This window comes from Suillus discolor, assembly GCF_016758755.1.
Source record: "Suillus discolor strain FC423 chromosome Unknown F5147scaffold_2, whole genome shotgun sequence".
Lineage (NCBI taxonomy): Eukaryota > Fungi > Basidiomycota > Agaricomycetes > Boletales > Suillaceae > Suillus > Suillus discolor.
This window is the reverse complement of record NW_024541249.1, coordinates 413,677-431,835: the sequence shown is the minus strand read 5'-3', so window position 1 is coordinate 431,835 and position 18,159 is coordinate 413,677. Positions and strand designations below refer to the sequence as shown.

The 18,159-nt window shown below is 47.7% G+C and overlaps 5 protein-coding genes across 5 annotated transcripts; 1 reads left to right on the top strand and 4 right to left on the bottom strand.

Annotated features, from left to right (window-relative positions):
* Window positions 1-85: 85 nt before the first annotated feature.
* F5147DRAFT_118707 (uncharacterized protein) lies at window positions 86-1,251 on the bottom strand. The gene is made up of 3 exons (XM_041428109.1): window positions 950-1,251; window positions 447-898; window positions 86-387 (listed from the first exon to the last, which is right to left on the bottom strand). The coding sequence occupies exons 1-3, from the start codon at window positions 1,157-1,159 to the stop codon at window positions 384-386; spliced, it is 666 nt and encodes a 221-aa protein (XP_041299445.1). The 5' UTR covers window positions 1,160-1,251; the 3' UTR covers window positions 86-383.
* On the top strand, window positions 1,252-5,462 carry F5147DRAFT_664889 (uncharacterized protein). The gene is made up of 14 exons (XM_041435049.1): window positions 1,252-1,881; window positions 1,930-2,079; window positions 2,130-2,262; window positions 2,411-2,654; window positions 2,733-2,819; window positions 2,876-2,916; window positions 2,975-3,053; window positions 3,253-3,406; window positions 3,537-3,697; window positions 3,736-4,097; window positions 4,168-4,417; window positions 4,473-4,693; window positions 4,782-4,905; window positions 4,958-5,462. Exons 1-14 carry the CDS (start codon window positions 1,392-1,394, stop codon window positions 5,156-5,158), a joined length of 2,697 nt encoding a protein of 898 aa, XP_041299444.1. The 5' UTR covers window positions 1,252-1,391; the 3' UTR covers window positions 5,159-5,462.
* On the bottom strand, window positions 5,361-8,029 carry F5147DRAFT_601890 (amino acid/polyamine transporter I). The gene is made up of 16 exons (XM_041432241.1): window positions 8,002-8,029; window positions 7,732-7,973; window positions 7,632-7,678; window positions 7,514-7,568; window positions 7,371-7,451; window positions 7,247-7,313; window positions 7,165-7,197; window positions 7,020-7,113; window positions 6,868-6,969; window positions 6,726-6,817; window positions 6,616-6,678; window positions 6,492-6,562; window positions 6,409-6,445; window positions 6,207-6,354; window positions 5,846-6,158; window positions 5,361-5,797 (listed from the first exon to the last, which is right to left on the bottom strand). Exons 2-16 carry the CDS (start codon window positions 7,849-7,851, stop codon window positions 5,498-5,500), a joined length of 1,623 nt encoding a protein of 540 aa, XP_041299443.1. The 5' UTR covers window positions 7,852-7,973; window positions 8,002-8,029; the 3' UTR covers window positions 5,361-5,497.
* Window positions 8,030-10,865: 2,836 nt separating this feature from the next.
* F5147DRAFT_625219 (kinase-like domain-containing protein) lies at window positions 10,866-12,232 on the bottom strand. Its single transcript, XM_041432668.1, has 6 exons — window positions 12,106-12,232; window positions 11,961-12,047; window positions 11,605-11,910; window positions 11,428-11,553; window positions 11,265-11,373; window positions 10,866-11,212 (listed from the first exon to the last, which is right to left on the bottom strand). Exons 1-6 carry the CDS (start codon window positions 12,154-12,156, stop codon window positions 11,070-11,072), a joined length of 822 nt encoding a protein of 273 aa, XP_041299442.1. The 5' UTR covers window positions 12,157-12,232; the 3' UTR covers window positions 10,866-11,069.
* A 2,062-nt stretch (window positions 12,233-14,294) lies between these two features.
* F5147DRAFT_664850 (phospholipase B) lies at window positions 14,295-17,012 on the bottom strand. Its single transcript, XM_041435048.1, has 9 exons — window positions 16,524-17,012; window positions 16,255-16,459; window positions 15,954-16,194; window positions 15,734-15,901; window positions 15,542-15,676; window positions 15,314-15,492; window positions 15,041-15,265; window positions 14,611-14,988; window positions 14,295-14,561 (listed from the first exon to the last, which is right to left on the bottom strand). The coding sequence occupies exons 1-9, from the start codon at window positions 16,978-16,980 to the stop codon at window positions 14,429-14,431; spliced, it is 2,121 nt and encodes a 706-aa protein (XP_041299441.1). The 5' UTR covers window positions 16,981-17,012; the 3' UTR covers window positions 14,295-14,428.
* Between the last annotated feature and the right edge of the window lie 1,147 nt (window positions 17,013-18,159).

Below are 18,159 nucleotides of genomic sequence, written 5' to 3'. Positions count from 1 at the left end.
GCTCGTTTGGCAGGCATAGACGCAGCAGGACCCATTGCAGGACGTTTGGACCGACGGGAATTCAAGACTGCGACGTTCTCCTTCTCGGCATTCTGATATGACGGCTTCCAGAGGTCCTTTGGTATGCGTGCGGCCTTCTGCTGAAGCTCCGTCAACCCTATTGCCCTCAGTACACTTGCAGGCAATGTGACCCCGTCCTCCCTATGTCCAGGCACCGAATACTCCAAAGCCTATAACAGGAATTCCAACGAATCGCGTCCTAGCGCGGATGGGAAGTATGAGCGGAGACCACGAAACAGTGAAAGGTAGTATCCTCATCTTGAAACAAACACGATCGATGAGAAACACGGTAATTAACATAGCAAAGGACGAGATGGTATCAATCAACTATGTAGTAAACAGGTTAGTCAAAATTATATGCACATATATAATCAAAGGTAACTCACAGAGTCTTCGACGGAGCAGGCTGCGGTACCATAAACTCCGTCTTCACTTTCACCTTGATAACTCCCGGGTCATACAACTCCCCCAATCCTATACTAACCGTCTTCTTCCTCAGCTTGAAAATATGCCCACCCTCGATATCATCCACCGGGGCTTCACGTTTCTTGTTACCCTTGACGCTTGGAACCTCATTCCGTGCAGGAAATCCCGATGTATGATTCTGGACATATTGCCAGTCTCCTGCGGAGCCCATCGTTCGACTGATATCCGCCGCTGCCTTAGCCCGCTCCGCATCAGGATCAGCGTATCCTAGCGATGCAGGCGTCGAGTAGTTAGCATATGGATTTGTTTGAAGCTTCTTTTGCGCAGGTGCTGCAACAGGAGCACCACGTGAGGACGGCCCGACCCCCCCAAGTCCAGCACCTACGTCTTGAGCATATGCGGCGGTCGCGGCCTGAAGCGTAACTTATTAGTGAATATATATGCGAATTGGATACAAACGCACTTTGTTAATCCTCTCCATCTCACGCGTCTCTTCGTCCCTATCCTTTACAGATTTCTCGCCAGCCTTGTACAGCCCGCGTACAAACCGTTCGACATTGCCTTTGTGACGGACTCCATTCTCGTGGTGTTGCCTGGATGGAACATCGTCTGCGATATAGATATTACAATACTTACAGTGGTGACGTTTGCGGGACACCCAATATTCTGACATTGAGAGTAAAGGACGGCCTGCGATTTAATATTTAAGGACGGTGCGATTTCATGACTAGGCCATGTACGCGCACCTGGCACAAGTTCTTGAGGCTCCTTTTCATTTCGATCTCCGCATTGAGACGGGCCTTAGGATTTTGCCCACGGGCCACGATCAATGTTAACCATCCCATAATAGTGTTGATCACGATGGACAGAGTCAAGTTTGCCTGCCAGTGGCACCCTCTCACATAATGGGTAGCTCACAGTGGCGCCGGGCTCGCCCAGTCCTATTCACCATCACCATCACCTTCGCCCTGTTCATCTTTCTCCGTTCATCAATCTTAACCTTCCGGTCTTCCGCGTTCTCTCAATCCGATTCATACAAGCTCGACCATCGCTCCGAAATCCTTTCCAAATGTGCCTACACACACGCAAAACCCGGGCCTCCACCCCATTTCCATGCACGGACACAGAGTGACCGCTACGCAGAGAACACGAAACCTGTTCTCGTGCGCAACGCTACTATCTGGACAGCCGCCAATGATGGGCACGAAGTCCTCACTGGCGACCTGCTCATGCACCGCGGTGTTGTCATCGGTGATGTTCCTCTTTCAATGATTCAACAGCTCAAGTCGGAGAACGTGAACTTGGAGATTGTCGATGCTCATGGAGCATGGGTGACCCCTGGTATAGTAGATTTGCACTCCCATATTGGGGTCGGCAGTGCGCCCGAGCTAGATGGTGAGTTTATTTGCGATCCGCATAGAAATAGGATCTCATGTCCTGCAGGTACAGATGATACGAACTCTTACAAGGCCCCCATCTTGCCCTGGCTGCGCAGTATCGATGCCCTGAACACCCATGACGCGTCATACGAACTCGCTATGGCTGGAGGTGTCACCACCGCGCAAATTCTCCCTGGTAGCGCGGACAATATCGGTCAGCGTTGTTTCACTCTATACTTTGTCTGAATACTGATCTTAAACTAGGCGGCCAGGCATTTATCATGAAATTGCGCCCCACAGCTGACCGGTCACCTTCTTCCATGCTCCTTGAGCCTCCTTACACCCTCAATGGTTCTCACTTTGACCGCTCTCTCACGCCCCGCTGGCGACACATGAAGTATGTTGTCTTGCTTTTACTTCCTCGTTCTTTTCTTATATGTATCCCATTCACTTCTAACAATATCTAACAGACATGCATGCAGTATGTTCTGACGAATATTATCATAATCCTTGCTCACTCGCTCATAAGGTGAAAACCCCTCCAGTGCTTATGACATAACTCGCCTTGACTCTGCGTGGAACTTTCGCGCTGCTTACGACCATGCCAGAAAGCTGCGTGGTATTCAAGACGACTTCTGCGCCAAAGCAGAGTCTGGTTCCTGGGACGATGTCGCAGGAAAGACATTTCCTGAAGACTTGCAATGGGAATCCCTTGTCGATGTGCTCCGAGGACGCGTGAAGCTTTCCGTACATTGTTATGAGGCAGTTGATCTCGACGGAATCGTCCGTGTGCGTCCAAATCTTCTTAGAATAATTCTTTTCTAATTTATATTTGCATGTGGTTGCTCAATGTATGGGCATGAACAGCTTACGAACGAGTTCGAGTTCCCAGTAGCATCGTTCCATCATGCTGGAGAAACGTACCTCGTTCCGGAGTTGTTGAAGAAGACCTGGGTGAGTCTTTCCTCTTCCCGTTCTCAACTTCCTCTAATGACATTCATTTCCACTAGGGTGGCACACCTGCCATAGCACTCTTTGCATCCAACTTCCGGTACATATATATGGATTGACTCCTGCAAATCTGCTGATGCGGTTGATCTTGCATGAAGGAAGAAACGCGAGGCATATCGAGGATCGGAGTTCGCACCACGCGTGCTGGCGGAGCATGGAATCAATGTTGTTACGAAGGTAAATGTCGCCTTGAGTACTTCTTCACCCCGCCTCCTTTATTTATGCTCTTCTATACATGTACTCGTGTCTGGAGCCACGCAACTCGTATGTATATTTTACATAATGATCATGAATTACTCATCTTTCTCTCCATCCTTAACGCATGTTGTTTTCACTCACTTCCATCATGAAACTTCGATCTAACTTGTACTTGCAGTCTGACCACCCAGTTGTCAACTCCCGCTACCTCCTGCACGAAGCCGCCCAAGCGCACTATTATGGCCTTGACCCCGCACTCGCGCTCCTCTCCGTTACGTATACTCCTGCTACTGCCATGGGGATGGGCCATCGGATTGGAATGCTCAAAGCAGGTATGTAAGACTACTATATAAGTTCAATGAAGAATTTAAGTTTCGGTTGAATTGCAGGATATGATGCCGGTACGTCATGCTCGCAGTCTGGATATATGAAAGATCCGTCTAATTGTCTAATCGGAACTAGATGTTGTGATTTGGTCCTCCCATCCACTTTCACTTGCTGCAACGCCCACTCAGGTCTACATTGATGGTATCCCTCAGCTCTCCCTTCCCGGCCGCCATGTCGCCAAGGGGCCCACCACGTCCCCACGCACGTCCGATTTCGATTCTGAGAAGGTGGCAGCCGTCGCGCATGAAGGCATTCCCCCTCTTGAACCTCGGAGCTAAAAGGGGCGTTATTCGTGAATGTCTCGGGGCTTTACATGAGAGGTGGGGGCTCGACTGGGGTTGTACATGTTTCTGAGAAGGTGGGATCGGTGGGCGTGGAAGATGGCCGACTGGTGTGTGTTGGTCAATGCTCGGATTTTGCAGAAGGGGCCGTCGATATCGTGGACCTTGAAGGCGGCACGATCACACCTGGACTGACGAGCTTTGGTACGCCGCTGGGGCTCATGGAGATTAGGCTAGAGCCAAGCACGAATGATGGAAGCGTTTATAACCTCCTCGACGAGGATCTTCCTGCCGTGTTGGGTGATAAGGTCGTGAGAGCCCAGGATGGGCTCATGTTTGGTGGCCAGAATTTGTTGTATGTGCACTTTCCATTCTTCACATCCAATCCGTCTGCTCTTACCCTGAATTTACCTCTTGGATTGCAGACTAGCCTATCGCGGAGGCGTTACAACGGCCATCACTGCGCCCTCTGGTACCTTCCTGCGGGGTATATCTACTGCATTCTCACCTGGAGCTGTGCATGCGCGCGTGGAGAGTGCAAGCATTGTTGGTGAAGTAGCATTGCATGTGGGCATAAGTATGTCTTCAAGGATTGGTGTGAGCACGCAGGTAGCGGCACTTAGGAACATGTTGTTCGGGGAGAGTGGAGATGAGGTGCTCAGAAGTGTCAGAAAGGTTGGCATGTTTTTACCCCTCCCACGTTGAATGAACACTGATGTCTAGAGTCAAGGGTCAAACGACGCTCGTTTTGGACGTTGAGAGTGCAGACATCATGGCGACCCTGCTCCGACTTAAGAATGAATACGAGGCTCATTCCGGGAGGGAGCTTCATTTGACCTTTGCAGGGGCAACTGAGGCTCATCTCCTTGCGCATGAGATTGCAAGGGCAGGTGTGAGCGTGATCGTCACGCAGAGCAAGCCATACCCGTCGACTTGGGAGCAGCGAAGGTTGTAAGTATCCTTGTGCCCTTTCGTCTTAGTCCTATCTTCGTTTTTTTTCTCGTTTGCAACTAAGGATGCTAACCTGACGATCACATAGACTTGCTGGCCCGCCGATCACGCAGGAGAGTCTGGTCACTGCGCTTTTGAAGGCAGGTGTCAATGTAGCCATTGGAGTCATTGATGAGTACAATGCCCGGAATACACGTTTCGAAGTCGGTTGGGTGTGTTGTGTTGGATCTCTTCTCATGACATGTTTCCTAACACTAATTCCAGTCGCTCCTCACGTCTAATGGTACTATTGATCGCACAACAGCTCTCGCGCTCGCCACGACAAACCTCGAGAAGGCGCTTGGAGTGCAGAGGGAGATGCCTCAGGACCTTGTGGCGTACCGTGGTGGGGATGTGTTTGAGTTTGAAGCCAAGGTGGTGGGGGTTATATCGGAGACGTTGGGGCGGACAGATTTGTTCGTGTGAGCAGCGTCAGAGTTTCATTCGTAGGGTCTGAACTTCATGTTTGTACAAATGTATAGCAACTGACAATCAATACTGAGTGTATTGGTACGATGATCATTATCACACCCTGTCAGACAATCGTGAAAACGACGCGACATCAGCAAAGCTCAAGGATACCTTGGATATGGCTGGAAATTTGACCTGACTTGCCAATAATGCAGCTTCAGTTGGATCTATTGTTAACTAAGGCACTGATACGACACGTGATGACAAATATGGGCGGTCGGCGAAGTCGGGAACTGGCGCCTTACGATTACATTTTGGCATACAGATGATTTCACGATGGTATACGAACACTACCTATACATCCACCGGTTGAACAGAGATATCTGCATCATCATGATGTTGTTCCTTCTTCTCCAATATCGAATCTTCATATCTGTTTTCACCTCTGATGACGTTGGATATGGGTCCCGTAAACCAATGCACGCCTCCGTACACCGGACAATAATACCAGAAAATCGCCAGAAACATGAACCCCCCAAGTACCACAACCGTATAGTTCATCTGCTGTGTTGTCGTTTGCGGGGTTGTGGGAAAGAAGAAAACAAACATCATGAAAGCCATCCATATCACGGCGATCGCAGCGACTGGAAAGCTCTGCACAGACATATAAGTTCAAGAATACATCGCTGCCGATCAACTCACAAGTTTCCCCAGATGAAATGGACCGGGTTTAAAATCATTCTTGAACGCAAAGCGGGTTGTGATCGGCGTTATGTATGCGATATACGATGCGGTAACAGAAATTGTGAATACCGCATCGATGGCTTCGGTGCTTACGAACGACAAAAGTCCAATTGCCAGAGCGCAGACGGTGTCGAACCAAACCGTATTGACGGGTGTTCCTGTGTAGCGATTGATCCGGTATAAATACCGCGAAAAGGGGAGGGCTCCATCACGAGCAAATGCAAACGTTTGGCGAGAGCCGACCAGGAGGCAGTTCGATGCCACCATGTACCTGCTCTATGGTTAGGTTGGGAATATGCTACACGGCACTAAAACGTACTCTGCTATAATAATGAGACACCATAGAGCCAGGGCTTTTTGCTGCCCGAGCGAATTGAATAAGATTTGTGCCATGGGCTGGCCAATAGGGCTATTGAGGAGGCTGCCGACATCAGTGCCCATGCAAAAGGTAAGGGAGATGTTGACTCCTAGATTAGAATATGTCATCAATATCAGAGTGATATGTCATTCGTTTCACATACCGCAACCAAGGACAGCTGATACGGCAATAGAACCGACCTGACTGGGATAAATACAACAATCGATCATTTCTAGTGTCACTTACTATTGCCCATGGTATTGCCATAGCGGCATTTGAGACCTCCTCACTAATGTGAACGCTAGTATCATAACCCCCTGGTGGGTTAAAGATGGTCATGGAGCAATGATTCGAGAGAATATGGTCTAACCTATTGTATACAGAGGAGCCATTAAGCTCAAAATAAATGCGAATCCGGATGGCCAGCCAGCCACTACAACTAATTGTGAGCTGCGAGCGTAATTTGACGATGAAACATACAGTTGGTGAATTCCCGTAGCGCAAAATTTGCGCTGTTCCGATAATCCGGTGGCGTCGCGATCGGAAGCGTGATAATGATTATGAAGCAAAGGCTATTGGAGGATTTGAAACAATGATCATGGACGAACTCTGCAACACCTACCATGCATTCACCAACGTGAATAGTCTTTGCAACCTTGCCAAAACTTTGGTACCGAGGCTCACGATGACAGCTTGTGACAAAAACAAAGCTGCGTATATACCACTATAGCAACCAATATGAAGAGTGTCGTGCCTGCATGAGGACGAGCTTACTAGAGTTGCTGGTTGGTAGTCGCATGCGCCTGGTCAGAGGAGGCGATACTGATTGCTGCGATGATTTGAATTGTACAAGCCCAATTTACGGAAGCTAGCACGCGTGATCAGGGGGAGACTGTTGAAAAAATGGAACCCGTCTTACCAACTCCTGTGATAATCGCTATGGTATTCGAATCTGCAGATGTCAGGACTGGCTGCATGTGGCATGAAAATGCAGAACTTACAGCCAACTATCCACGACAGAAAATTGCGGCATCGTGGAGAAGCAAGAGAGTAAGTCCAATAGTATAGCTAGATTGTGTCAACAGTTGAGTCAAGTGTGAAACAGCGACGGCGTCAATGACATACGCCGCCAGAAGTAGGTGCTGCTGATGCGAGCTCCGTCATCGCCATCCCAATGCACATGATAAAGGGGCAAGCAAATGCCCACTGCACAGAGGAAAAGTGAGATGTTTACGAAACAGGAATCCTCACCTATGATGAAAGCTTACACCCCAAACCATCGCGAAAGGCCCACCGTTTGGTATTGTATAGAAGAGCACAGAACTGAACGAATTGTTATCATTAGCGATGGGATTTCAATTGGCTTGCGTCATAGTAACGGCTTACACTATTGAAGGAACCACTCCAACAAAGCTGAATGCAAGTCCAGCCACCTGCAATTGTTAGCTTGTGTCGCGTACACGGAAGAGTCTGAAATCAAGCTCACCTCTAGCGGAGTGAATTCCCTGTGAAACTCCTGCTTGTATCCTAGCTTGGCGAGGGTCATCTCATCTGCACTTGGTTGCGAGTGCAACTTGGAAACCGCTGAAGCTCTCGGAGTTGTCATATTGCACGGTTGCAAATAGGTGATTTCGACTCAGCCTTGAGATTAATAGTCGACGGGGAATCACCCTCAGTATCCACATTGCCGTAACGACTGAGATTCCCTGATGCATACATGTGGTTCTGCGATAACTGAAGTTTATGCCCACTTACGGTCCGGACCGCGGAGCCTCGGACACCTGTACTTGCCATTTTTGGCATGTGATACAAAGTCCGATGATGGAGGCAGAGTACACTGACTGCTTCACGACCAACATTTATGTTACGCACCTGGATTGAATTCATCTTTCTTCATACGAAAATACTTACTTTGGGTAATGTGCACTGCAGCAACGGATATAATCTCTCGACCTCGTTTTGGTACTTAAAGCACATGGTATATCTCATTGCCATAGTACGTCCACCAACTTGACTCTTTGCCTCTCACGGGCCACACTCATTCTCTACCAATATGACCATAGTCTTAAACGATCCCACTTTGTGGCCGACCATAAACGGATATCGTTACTCCAGTTATCTTGTAGGTTCGTGCAGAGCAGTTGAATGTTGAAGCTGACTCATTCTAACCTTGCGGTTTTGCAGTTGCCACTTTTGTTGGAGTGACATATGATTGGGGTGAGCATGACGATATTAAAGGACTACTGATATCCTGGAACTATTTCAGCACTTTTGTTCGGACAGGAGGTATGTCAATGCTATGGCTGGGGCGGCCATCTCGCTAACAATGGTCTTATACTAGGTCGAACTAATCTGGGTGAGTGAAGTATCATGTCAGAGGAACACACATGAATATACATTTAATTCCAGGGGCAACGTTGGTCCCTAATGACAGTTCTGTATCTCGGTGTATGCGGCTTATTCGTTGTAGTTTCCATGCTATGCTGACTTGAACGTATCCTAGGTGCGCTACCTTGGAATCTTATGTACTGCGTATGTTCGCAAGGTCAAATAATCAATGTCGTATTGATTGTCTATCTCTCATAATCAGTGTGGCTATGTTGAGTATGTCTCCTTAGTATATTCGCTGCCTTCGCTTCTCCCAACCAACGGCATACAGACTGTCTTCCAACCATCTCGCTAACAGATACAGTGAGTTTTCTGTACAGATGCCTACCATCCCCCTTCAATTGACCGTGGTGTCCTGTAGGGGTCAGTGTGATTCTTTACTACTTCTTAGTTCATTAATGACTGTCACATTATACTGCCACAGATGTGAGTCCATTTGGAGTGTGTGCTACCCGATGCTTGTCACTGACTGGGTTCGTTAGGCATTATTTCGTACATCGTACAGTATTGTGTCGGTGGTTTGGTATTTTCAATACTGGGGGGTGAGCTTGGCACTTGCGACAGTTATTTCCTTGACTGAAACATGCCGCAAGTCGTCGTGATCACTCGGTTATATGCCATGTATCAACGATCCAGAAAGATCCTGATATTTCTCAGTGTCATCTTCCTGGCTGACAACATTTTTAACGGAGTGGCCGTTGTAATGATAACTCTACATCTTTCAGGAGGTACGCTTAATTGTGGATAAAGATAAATGTGCATAGTGCTCATTGATGAATACCAGAGGAACTCATTCTCTCCGGCATTCATCAGTGCTCGATTGACTTTGGAGAAGATGACTTGCATCTGGATCTCATTATTTGGATACTCGGAGCTATGTGGGAGGTCCTCGCACTATGTCTCGCAATCTGGATTGCTGTAAAATACTTCAGCGAATTGCGACAATATTCGACAGGAAGTATTACCGGGGACTGTTTCACGGTATTGGTGAAAGCTCACGTGGTTTACTTTGTGAGGTGAGCTCATGGTGTGATTATTATCCCTCTTACTGAGGGTTCGGTGGTGGTAGCTTTGTTGCTACGTCTTGCTTCCAGCTCGTATATGATTTCTCTCCAGCACTCTCAACGGTAGTATGTCAATCTTTTACTGACCTCTGCATGCGACCATGGCTCATCATTTCTATAGGACCAAAATTCCCTGGAAGTTCAGATTGATTCTGGATCTGTTCAAATTTTCTTAGTCGGGCAAATGTGTGTGCTGGGACCACGCCTGATTCTTAGCGTTCGAAAATATCACGCTGAGCTCCTGGCCAACTCTGATGCAGCAACCGGCATGACCTCAATCGCTTTCCAAGAGCGTGTGCATATATCGACTGGCAATAGTGTGTGATGCTCGGTGAAGTTAACGGTTCTCTAGTAGTACTCTCCAAGGAGCAGGGGAATTTGCTTTTATTTATTCGCGCTTTCGTGGTGGCGTTGATTAAGTTTATTTGGTGTTATTTCAAGGAGACATACAAAAGTTTTCGTCGTAGTATTTAGTGAAGTGATCAATGTTTAAATCAATATCCTGAGTATCTCTACTGGCGGCGTCTGTGGCTGACAACGTTGGTTCCGGTCGACTTCCGAACGCTTCAAAAGTTCTACCTCCGCTTGAAAGCTTACAGCTACTTTCATGTTACCCTTGAATGGAAAGGGCACTCTGCCTGGACAGTCTGCAATTGAAGGAATGCAAGAGCACTCGAACGACGGTAAGTGCAAGTGAAGCTCTTGGACGACCGTGGCAGACATTAGTAAAGATTAAATCGAATGCCCAAAGGGAGAGTAGAGGGACACAGACGCATCTATGTAAGAATAGAGAATGTGAGATTCATCTGGAGCGCTCGAACGATTGGTGGTGTGCTCAAGTGGATCGGTTTGGACCCATGGTAGCTGCAGCTGGCGCCAGAAATGGCTAAAACTTGACCCTGGGGTCACATTAATGCCAGCCAGGTATCTACCGTCAGAAAATTTTGATAACACGCAGTGTGAGGATGGTATCTATTTTATCAATGCGCGGGTCATTACTACCGCCATACAGATAACATGAATATTCTAGCCACGGTCAACACACCTTCTAATGGGGATACAGCCTGAGTCAAGCATCGTACTCTGGCAATATCATGCGCGCCAGGCTTTACTCTCAATCTTCCGAATCAGCTATCGTTAGAGAGTAAAACATTCAGTCCATTCCACCGACCCCTTGGGATAAGAAAGAAAGACACAATAGAATAAAGAGTGCCAAAGATGTATGCAAACAGAAACATAGAAACTACGGACACTAAGGTACTAAATGAATGTGAATTTGTAGCAAGGGAGGCGCAGTATAATCAAGAGCTTGATATAGAGAAAGTCGTGATGAAATCGTCACAAACTGGAAGCATCATAGGAAAGAAATGATTCACGGCCCGGGCTTTCTCCAATCCACATTTGGAAGCATAAACATCCCAGGAGGTTGGGCGCACCAGATATTTGCTGGTTGGGCACTAGTCTCCTCATCCCACAAGTACGGTAGCATCTCTGGTTCTTCTTCGCGCTGGAGAGCTGCAATAAGTTGTAAGTACTATGTTCCGCAGATAAATCAAATTTAACCTACCGCGAGAGCAGGCCCCGTGAAATTCCGATGTGCCATCATCGTTTAAGAAATACCAGTGACTGGTAATCTGTCGGAACCCGTACCGCATTATGGAAAGGGGATGGAGCAACTATCACGGTATAGGTAAGTGGCAGCGTTATAACATAGACAGTAAAAAGCTTACCCCTACGAGCAAATCAGCTACAAGGGAATCAAGTTGATGAAACGCAGGGAACAAGTCGAATGTTCCGTAATGTTCACAGTGCCAAGCAACATATTTCATTATAGAGTCCTTCCCATCAAAGAGCTCCTGGCGGGGTTATATCAGTAAGATAGCGACTAAGCAAGACACAACACGTACCTTATGGGCCGGCGGCAAAACAAGCTGGTACAGGACACATCCGAATGCCCACCAGTCCACGGGCGTCCCGTATTTTATAGAATCCGGTTCTTCCATGTTGCGCAGGATTTCAGGCGCCATACAATGTTCAGTACCCTTGACGCTGGATGAATAATCCCACCATGGATTCAGGGGTTTTGGCTCGCCGATATAACTGAGCCCGAAGTCAGCAATACGCACGTTCTGTCGTATATCGATCAGAACGTTCTCTGCCTTGATATCACGATGGATGATGCCCATGTTGTGTAAAGCATTGATGCCAAGCGCCTTCAGAGGGAGTGGTGAGACATTGAAAACCAAGAACAACAGCTACTTACTAGTTGCGCGCTCCATCTGCGAGCATTCTTGACGCAATGTGCAGACTCGAGGTCCATATAATATGTTAGATCATTCGCCATTAAATCCTAAGTATTTGCAACAGATTAAAACAGCTCAAATGGCGCACAGGGGAGAAGCACATACCATGACGAAACAAACGTTTTCCTTTGTCTGAAAGGACATCTCTAATTCCATCAAGAATATCGTTGCAGGACAGCACTGCCTCGAGGACGCAAGACGCTTGTAAACCTCCAACTCTTTCAGGAGACCCTTTCCTGTACCATATTTGAGTGTGTCCTTCCTAAAAACCTTGAGGCACAGCAAGCGACCTGATGCTACGTCTTCAGCTCCGATAGCTTTGGCAAAACCTCCCGCTGACAGAAGGCGCCAGATACGAAAGGGACCGTTCACGGATGGCAGTAGAGGGAGTTGCGGGGTGGATACCTCTGCGCCTGGAGGATTGGCCGGCTCGAAGTGAGAAGGAGGGTGAAGAGGATCTGAAGTCAAATATGCCGTGTTGATGTTGATTCCCCCCACAATCTGAGAGATGGGAGGCACGGGGAGAGGCATGACGTCGGGCACTTCGGGCAAAGCACTCGATAATTGGGGTGCTGATAGAGATGAAGGAGTGATCAAATTCAGAGCGACCTTTGAGCCTAGACAGGAATAATCGCCAAGCAGCTTGGTAATGAGGAAAAGGGTAAAACGATGGAAAGAAGGGATTGAGCAGACGTGCTACTTAAAGAGTTGTCTGGCAGGACCACAGCGCATCTTGAAATGTTGAGCTGTGGATGGGCTGATTGTCTTAAGGCACCCACAGCTTGATCGCGGTGGTCAAATTGTACCATGGCATGTGGTGTCAATCACGAGGGTGACTAGCATGAAGGGGGAATCTGTGGAAGCGTACAATGTGGAACAATCAAAGCACGTTGTTACCACAGTTAGATGCCAATTATCGGCACACAAATGAATCGTTCACCACCCCAACTGAGTATCAGCGTATTGTGTGACGGCAAATTGGCACACCTCACCAGTTGCAGGGCGTCCCATGAGATTTACGCCATCAAAACAACATGATGCCGCAGAAACATATCCGAAATAATGTAAGCGCTCTCAGTACCGATAGCATGACTATCTGGTCAAGTACTGAGTGTTGTCAGGCATGGCAGCTGTTACATATTTTTGACTTCTGTTTTTTTCTTCATTCGTGCCGCGGGCCTTTCAGAATGGGTACTCTTGTGACAGGAGCCGTGCAGCGATAATGGCGATGGTCCACCGAGTCGGCGACTCCCGATTTGTGTACGAGTTCGGTCATTGCTCGAGGTGCAAGTTCTAACTTCTATCGCCTGTATTTTCATAGGAGCAAGTGCAACGTGGCCGAATATGAATCAGAGGACACGAAAGAGAAGAGAAAATTCAATGAGATGCCATAGCAAAACTCGAGGGCAGGTTGATACCGAGGGCGAGCGAATAAAATTTCATGCGGAAAAGAATTTGCGTGAAGATGTTCCATAGCTTTACTATAAGTATGCTTGTGAAACCATGTTCAGATCTTGTTTCACCTAAGTGGACGATATCATTATTGTTGTCGAACTATGGGGTCAAAACGCCCTTGAAGTTTGAGAATGAATATTGTATCTCAATCTGCTTGCGGCGGTCACCATAGGTCGCCATGTTGGTGCTCTACCTGTTTCACAGGTAAACGCAATGCAATGATGAGGACTCAGGACGGGGAGAAGGAGAAACTTTAGACTCACTAGTAGGTAACTAATACGCCAGCCGCCATCAAAGTTCAACGGTACGTCCGCTATTTCTCCCCTCCTTTTCCACACAGGGGGCTCCAAGCCGCTGTTGTCGGCGCAGAGTAAGGGCTTGCAAAGGAGTGTCTTCGGAAGGTCCTATGTAATCTTTTTGCATCCTCAAATTTCATGGATTTCAAGCTGATGCCCTAGCTGTAAAGTTGGTTGCTGGTGATAGTCCCCAACCATCCGCGGTTCACAGCTCGAGGTAGTGTGTAATTTATGTTGAGCAGAAGGTGCTTCACGTTAACTGGTGTACCTTCGAACGACTCTTGACAGCCGCATGACGGAATGACGGCGTTAGAAGGCAAGAGTCAAGCGGTCGGACGCGTGATGGCGGTCAATAAGGAATATAATTGATAATTGATATGCAAACAGCACTTGCAGCGTAGCTAAGTAGTGCAGTGTGGATATGAATAAGTTCTTGACAAACAATGTTCTCACGGAGTCGGAAGACCACCGCGTCGCCCTCCATCGATCTCATCAACATCATATCAATCGGGATTTGTCTACGATGTGTACTATATATAGACGGCCGCATCGAGCATGTTAATTAACGTGTTATTAGTGCGACTCCGGGGTATATAATGACAACAGTACCAGTGTCCAGTAGTAGCCTACAACATGAAGCATAGTATATGTGATACAGGTGTGATAACCTCAGAGTATCATGTTATCGACATTCGACGCGTCAATTCCAACGAGTTACCATCATAGTACTTCCAAGGTTCGTCATCCTCTCGGAGCTCGTCGACACGAGAATACCTAGACATGCGTGCTCTCCTCCTCCGCCACCAGAAACTACGTACAATCACTAAGTCATCAAGTTCAGATAGCTGTCATCACTCACATGAAACCGACAATCCCTGCAATACCCACTATGATGGCAACAATGAATCCTGCCAATAAACTCTTGTCGCCTTCTAACCATTGTTCAACTTTCTGCAGACCGCTAGGATCAGGGTTCACGAATACAAGTTGTCTGTCTGGGAGTTCTGATCGGCTTGGAAGATTGTTTGGATCGTAGCAATACCGCGCAAAGCATTGCGAACAGATATCTGATCGTGGAGTGACTGCGCGATCAATTGCCGCGCATTGCAAGCATCGCCCCCAATACGGATCCGGAGAAGTTGCGTTTGGTTCGAAGCCACCCAAGGCATTCCCGAACGCTTGATTTATGAACACGGCCGTGAACTTGGATGTGTAGGAAAATTGTGTATCATCAGTGCTGCAAGATGATATCAGCATTATCTTTGAACGATGTAAGACGTGTGGCGTACTTCGTGGCTGGCGCGATTCCAGACAACGGAGGCGCATTAGGGAGATATATGATGATGGGGTAATCTGGTTGACCTTGAGTGAGATTACAGCCAAAAAACGTTGGGCGCATATTGACGCCTGTGGAAACAAACTGGGCAGCAGTTCCAGGTATGGGTGGCATCGGTTGATGCGAAGACGAGAGCACTGATGATATCCGCTCGAAGGTAGTTAGCAGTGATGTACCACTGGCGGGAGTTAGTATTTATTAATCGTACATTGCCGGCTGGTCTCACTTTGGCCAATAGTTTTGATCATCCGCACTACCGTCAACGACGACTACTACATCCAGTCCCCTAGCCTTAACAAGTAGGCTGCTAAGGGGAACTTTCTCGTAGTTTGAACCTCCGTCAAGAAGTTCGAGCTGGTCTGCAGATGAGTCTTGAAAAGTCCCAGGATTGACACCTTTGAATGGCTATAGATACAGTCAGGTGGATGTTGCGAGTCTAGATAATGATACGAACGTTAGGCCAATTGGCTGCATTCATGGCATTGGAAGGCATATGCGATAACAACTGATTGAAAATAAAGTTCATGCCTTGTTCATCTCCATCAGAGGTATCAAACCCAAAGTTGCCGTCGGTAACATTTAAGACCGCCTGCAACAGTAAGTCAGGTCGAAAACAGAGGAATTCCCAGGTAATAACATGACATACATTGAAGAAACTGGAACTTGTACCCATAACAAAGCTCGCCTGATCGAAACCAGCAACGCAAGCTGATGGGTTCGCCGGAAGACCGTTTGTCAAATAAGTCCCAGCAAATTTCAGCTGTAGCATGGCTGAAAGACTGGGATCCCACGACCCGAACTCAAAAGGTGTAATCTACACCATTCATGTCTAGATGCGTTCCTGCACTTATGTGTTAAGTACTGACCTCATAAACAGTTGAATTCAGGGGGACATTCGTGGTTATCCCTGAGCCCGCTTTGCGTGAGTCAGTGGCTACTATCGGGAACGGCATTGTGTAATTTTGAAAATTCGGTAGGAGAGACATTTGGGACCATAGTTGACCAGCGCCGTGGCCAGTCTGATTGGTGTAGAAGTTTCCTCGCGTAGTTTCGTTCAAGAAGTGATATGAAATCATCCGACCCCATAAGTCAGTTGCACTGGTAGGACTGAAAAGGCAGAGAGATCAGCGTAATGATTGATGACAATGTTCCCATGAAGTGACGTACAGTCCATTATTTGCCTTTGATTCGACACTCGCCAGGATACTGCCCCAATACTCTTGGTTATTTCCATCGCTGACTGATGGCGACGATGGCACAATCAAGTCAATGTCTACCATCCATGACGAAAGATTTTCTCCATTCCCATAAACTAGTTCATTGATTGAGGGCCAATCGTTCATCAGAAGTGATCCGAGTAGCCATGAACCACCTAAGATACCGGTGGTGAGCATCATCAAAGTGGGCAATGGGCATTTGTCCGATAGGATACTTACCAGACGAAGCCGAGAGGTAAGACGCGACTTGCAGCAGTCCTCCGGTCCCCACCTCTCTGGCGGTGGTGTTTCTCCAATCCAACCCTGACAATACTGCTGCGCCATATTGTGCCGTGCGGTATCCCTCGCCTCCGACGGCGATGCCAATTCTGGGAAATTTTCCTTCCAAACTTTCGAAGTCGTATCCAATATCTGACGCGTTGCCAAGCCAGTTAGACCACGCGTTTGAGATTATATAGGACTCCCTGGACGCAATATAATCCGTTTCTGATGCGTTCAGAATCTGAGTCTGTGATGTGAAGGTCCGCACGAGCGAGTTGGGTGTATCTGGACAATTCACATTGACTGTCGGAGCATATGTATCGACTGGGTTCTGGGCGACAGTGAAACTCAGGATACAGGATAATATGATATGCAGAGCGAGCTGGAGAGATATGAATATCCCAGGATAAGTCATGGAGGTGTACTACACTGCATCGCGCTGTTGTCGAGAATGTTAAAATTATTTGAAAGAAAGCGGTGTTAGATGTGAAGTGACCGGCTGTGTCACTAGAATGTGGCCTATGCACTCGAAGCGATGCCACAATCTTCACGTCCTCGTCGGAATTTTTTGGTTCCCTGCAATTAATTGTTTCACGAGCAATCGCCGCTCAAGCTGCGCTGCGTGTACAATAACCCCCGACACTTCACGACAGCCGACTTCCGAGTCTGCTTAACTGTTACGCAGTGATACTGAAAGCTAATAGTACTTGAGTATCACAAGTTGGCCGGACAGTACTAGTAGACTAATTATGTAGATTATGGGGACTCTAGTAGGTCAGTGTGCTTACACCCAGTCCCAGATACTCACACAGAGACCTATTTCGATTACCACACTATCCTGTAATTGTCCGAAGGGGAGATGGGTGGACAGCATCGGGCTTGAATCCACCATCATGCATCATGACTCGCTAATCGTTGCGTGTTGCGGATACTTGGCCCCGGGGCTTACTACATACATGTGATATGTTATGTAATATAATATTTTGATGACGGTCGACAGTGGGCGGCGTCGAGAGTGTTCATATGTTTAAAGCCAAAGGGGTAAATGAGTGGAGGCCATGCCAACGGTGTGAACCCTGGCAGCTGGTGGGCGCTTCGATAAGGACTACACGAAGAAATATAAGTTTTTATTGAACGAGGGAATTGAACTGAATTGAAGGAGATAGTCGCGTACCTTAAAGTGACGCAGCTTCTGGGAACCGAGGACTCTCCGACGGTCTTTTGTCCCGAGACTTGACTGTTGATACAACGATGATCATGAGTCGCCCACCTGCCAGGGCCCGGAAGAGCTCTCAGATCCTTGGACTACCTTGAACCGATTGAGAGCTACTGACTAATGACCTTCTATACTAGTGGTCGCCACTAGTTGCTTGGTAACTTGGTGCCACTACTTCTGAAAGTTCAACTGATGGGCTTCAAGTCCATGACTGCGACAGCTACCGACGCTCTATCTGACAGGGACACTGCTGTCTAGCATGCCAAGACAGCAACTTGTATGTCACATCCATCCCTATCCATTTTCCTCCAAATGACCATTGTCTATTGACCAGCAATTGCTGATCCTCGAGTCTGAGACAAATCCGACCTTTATCAG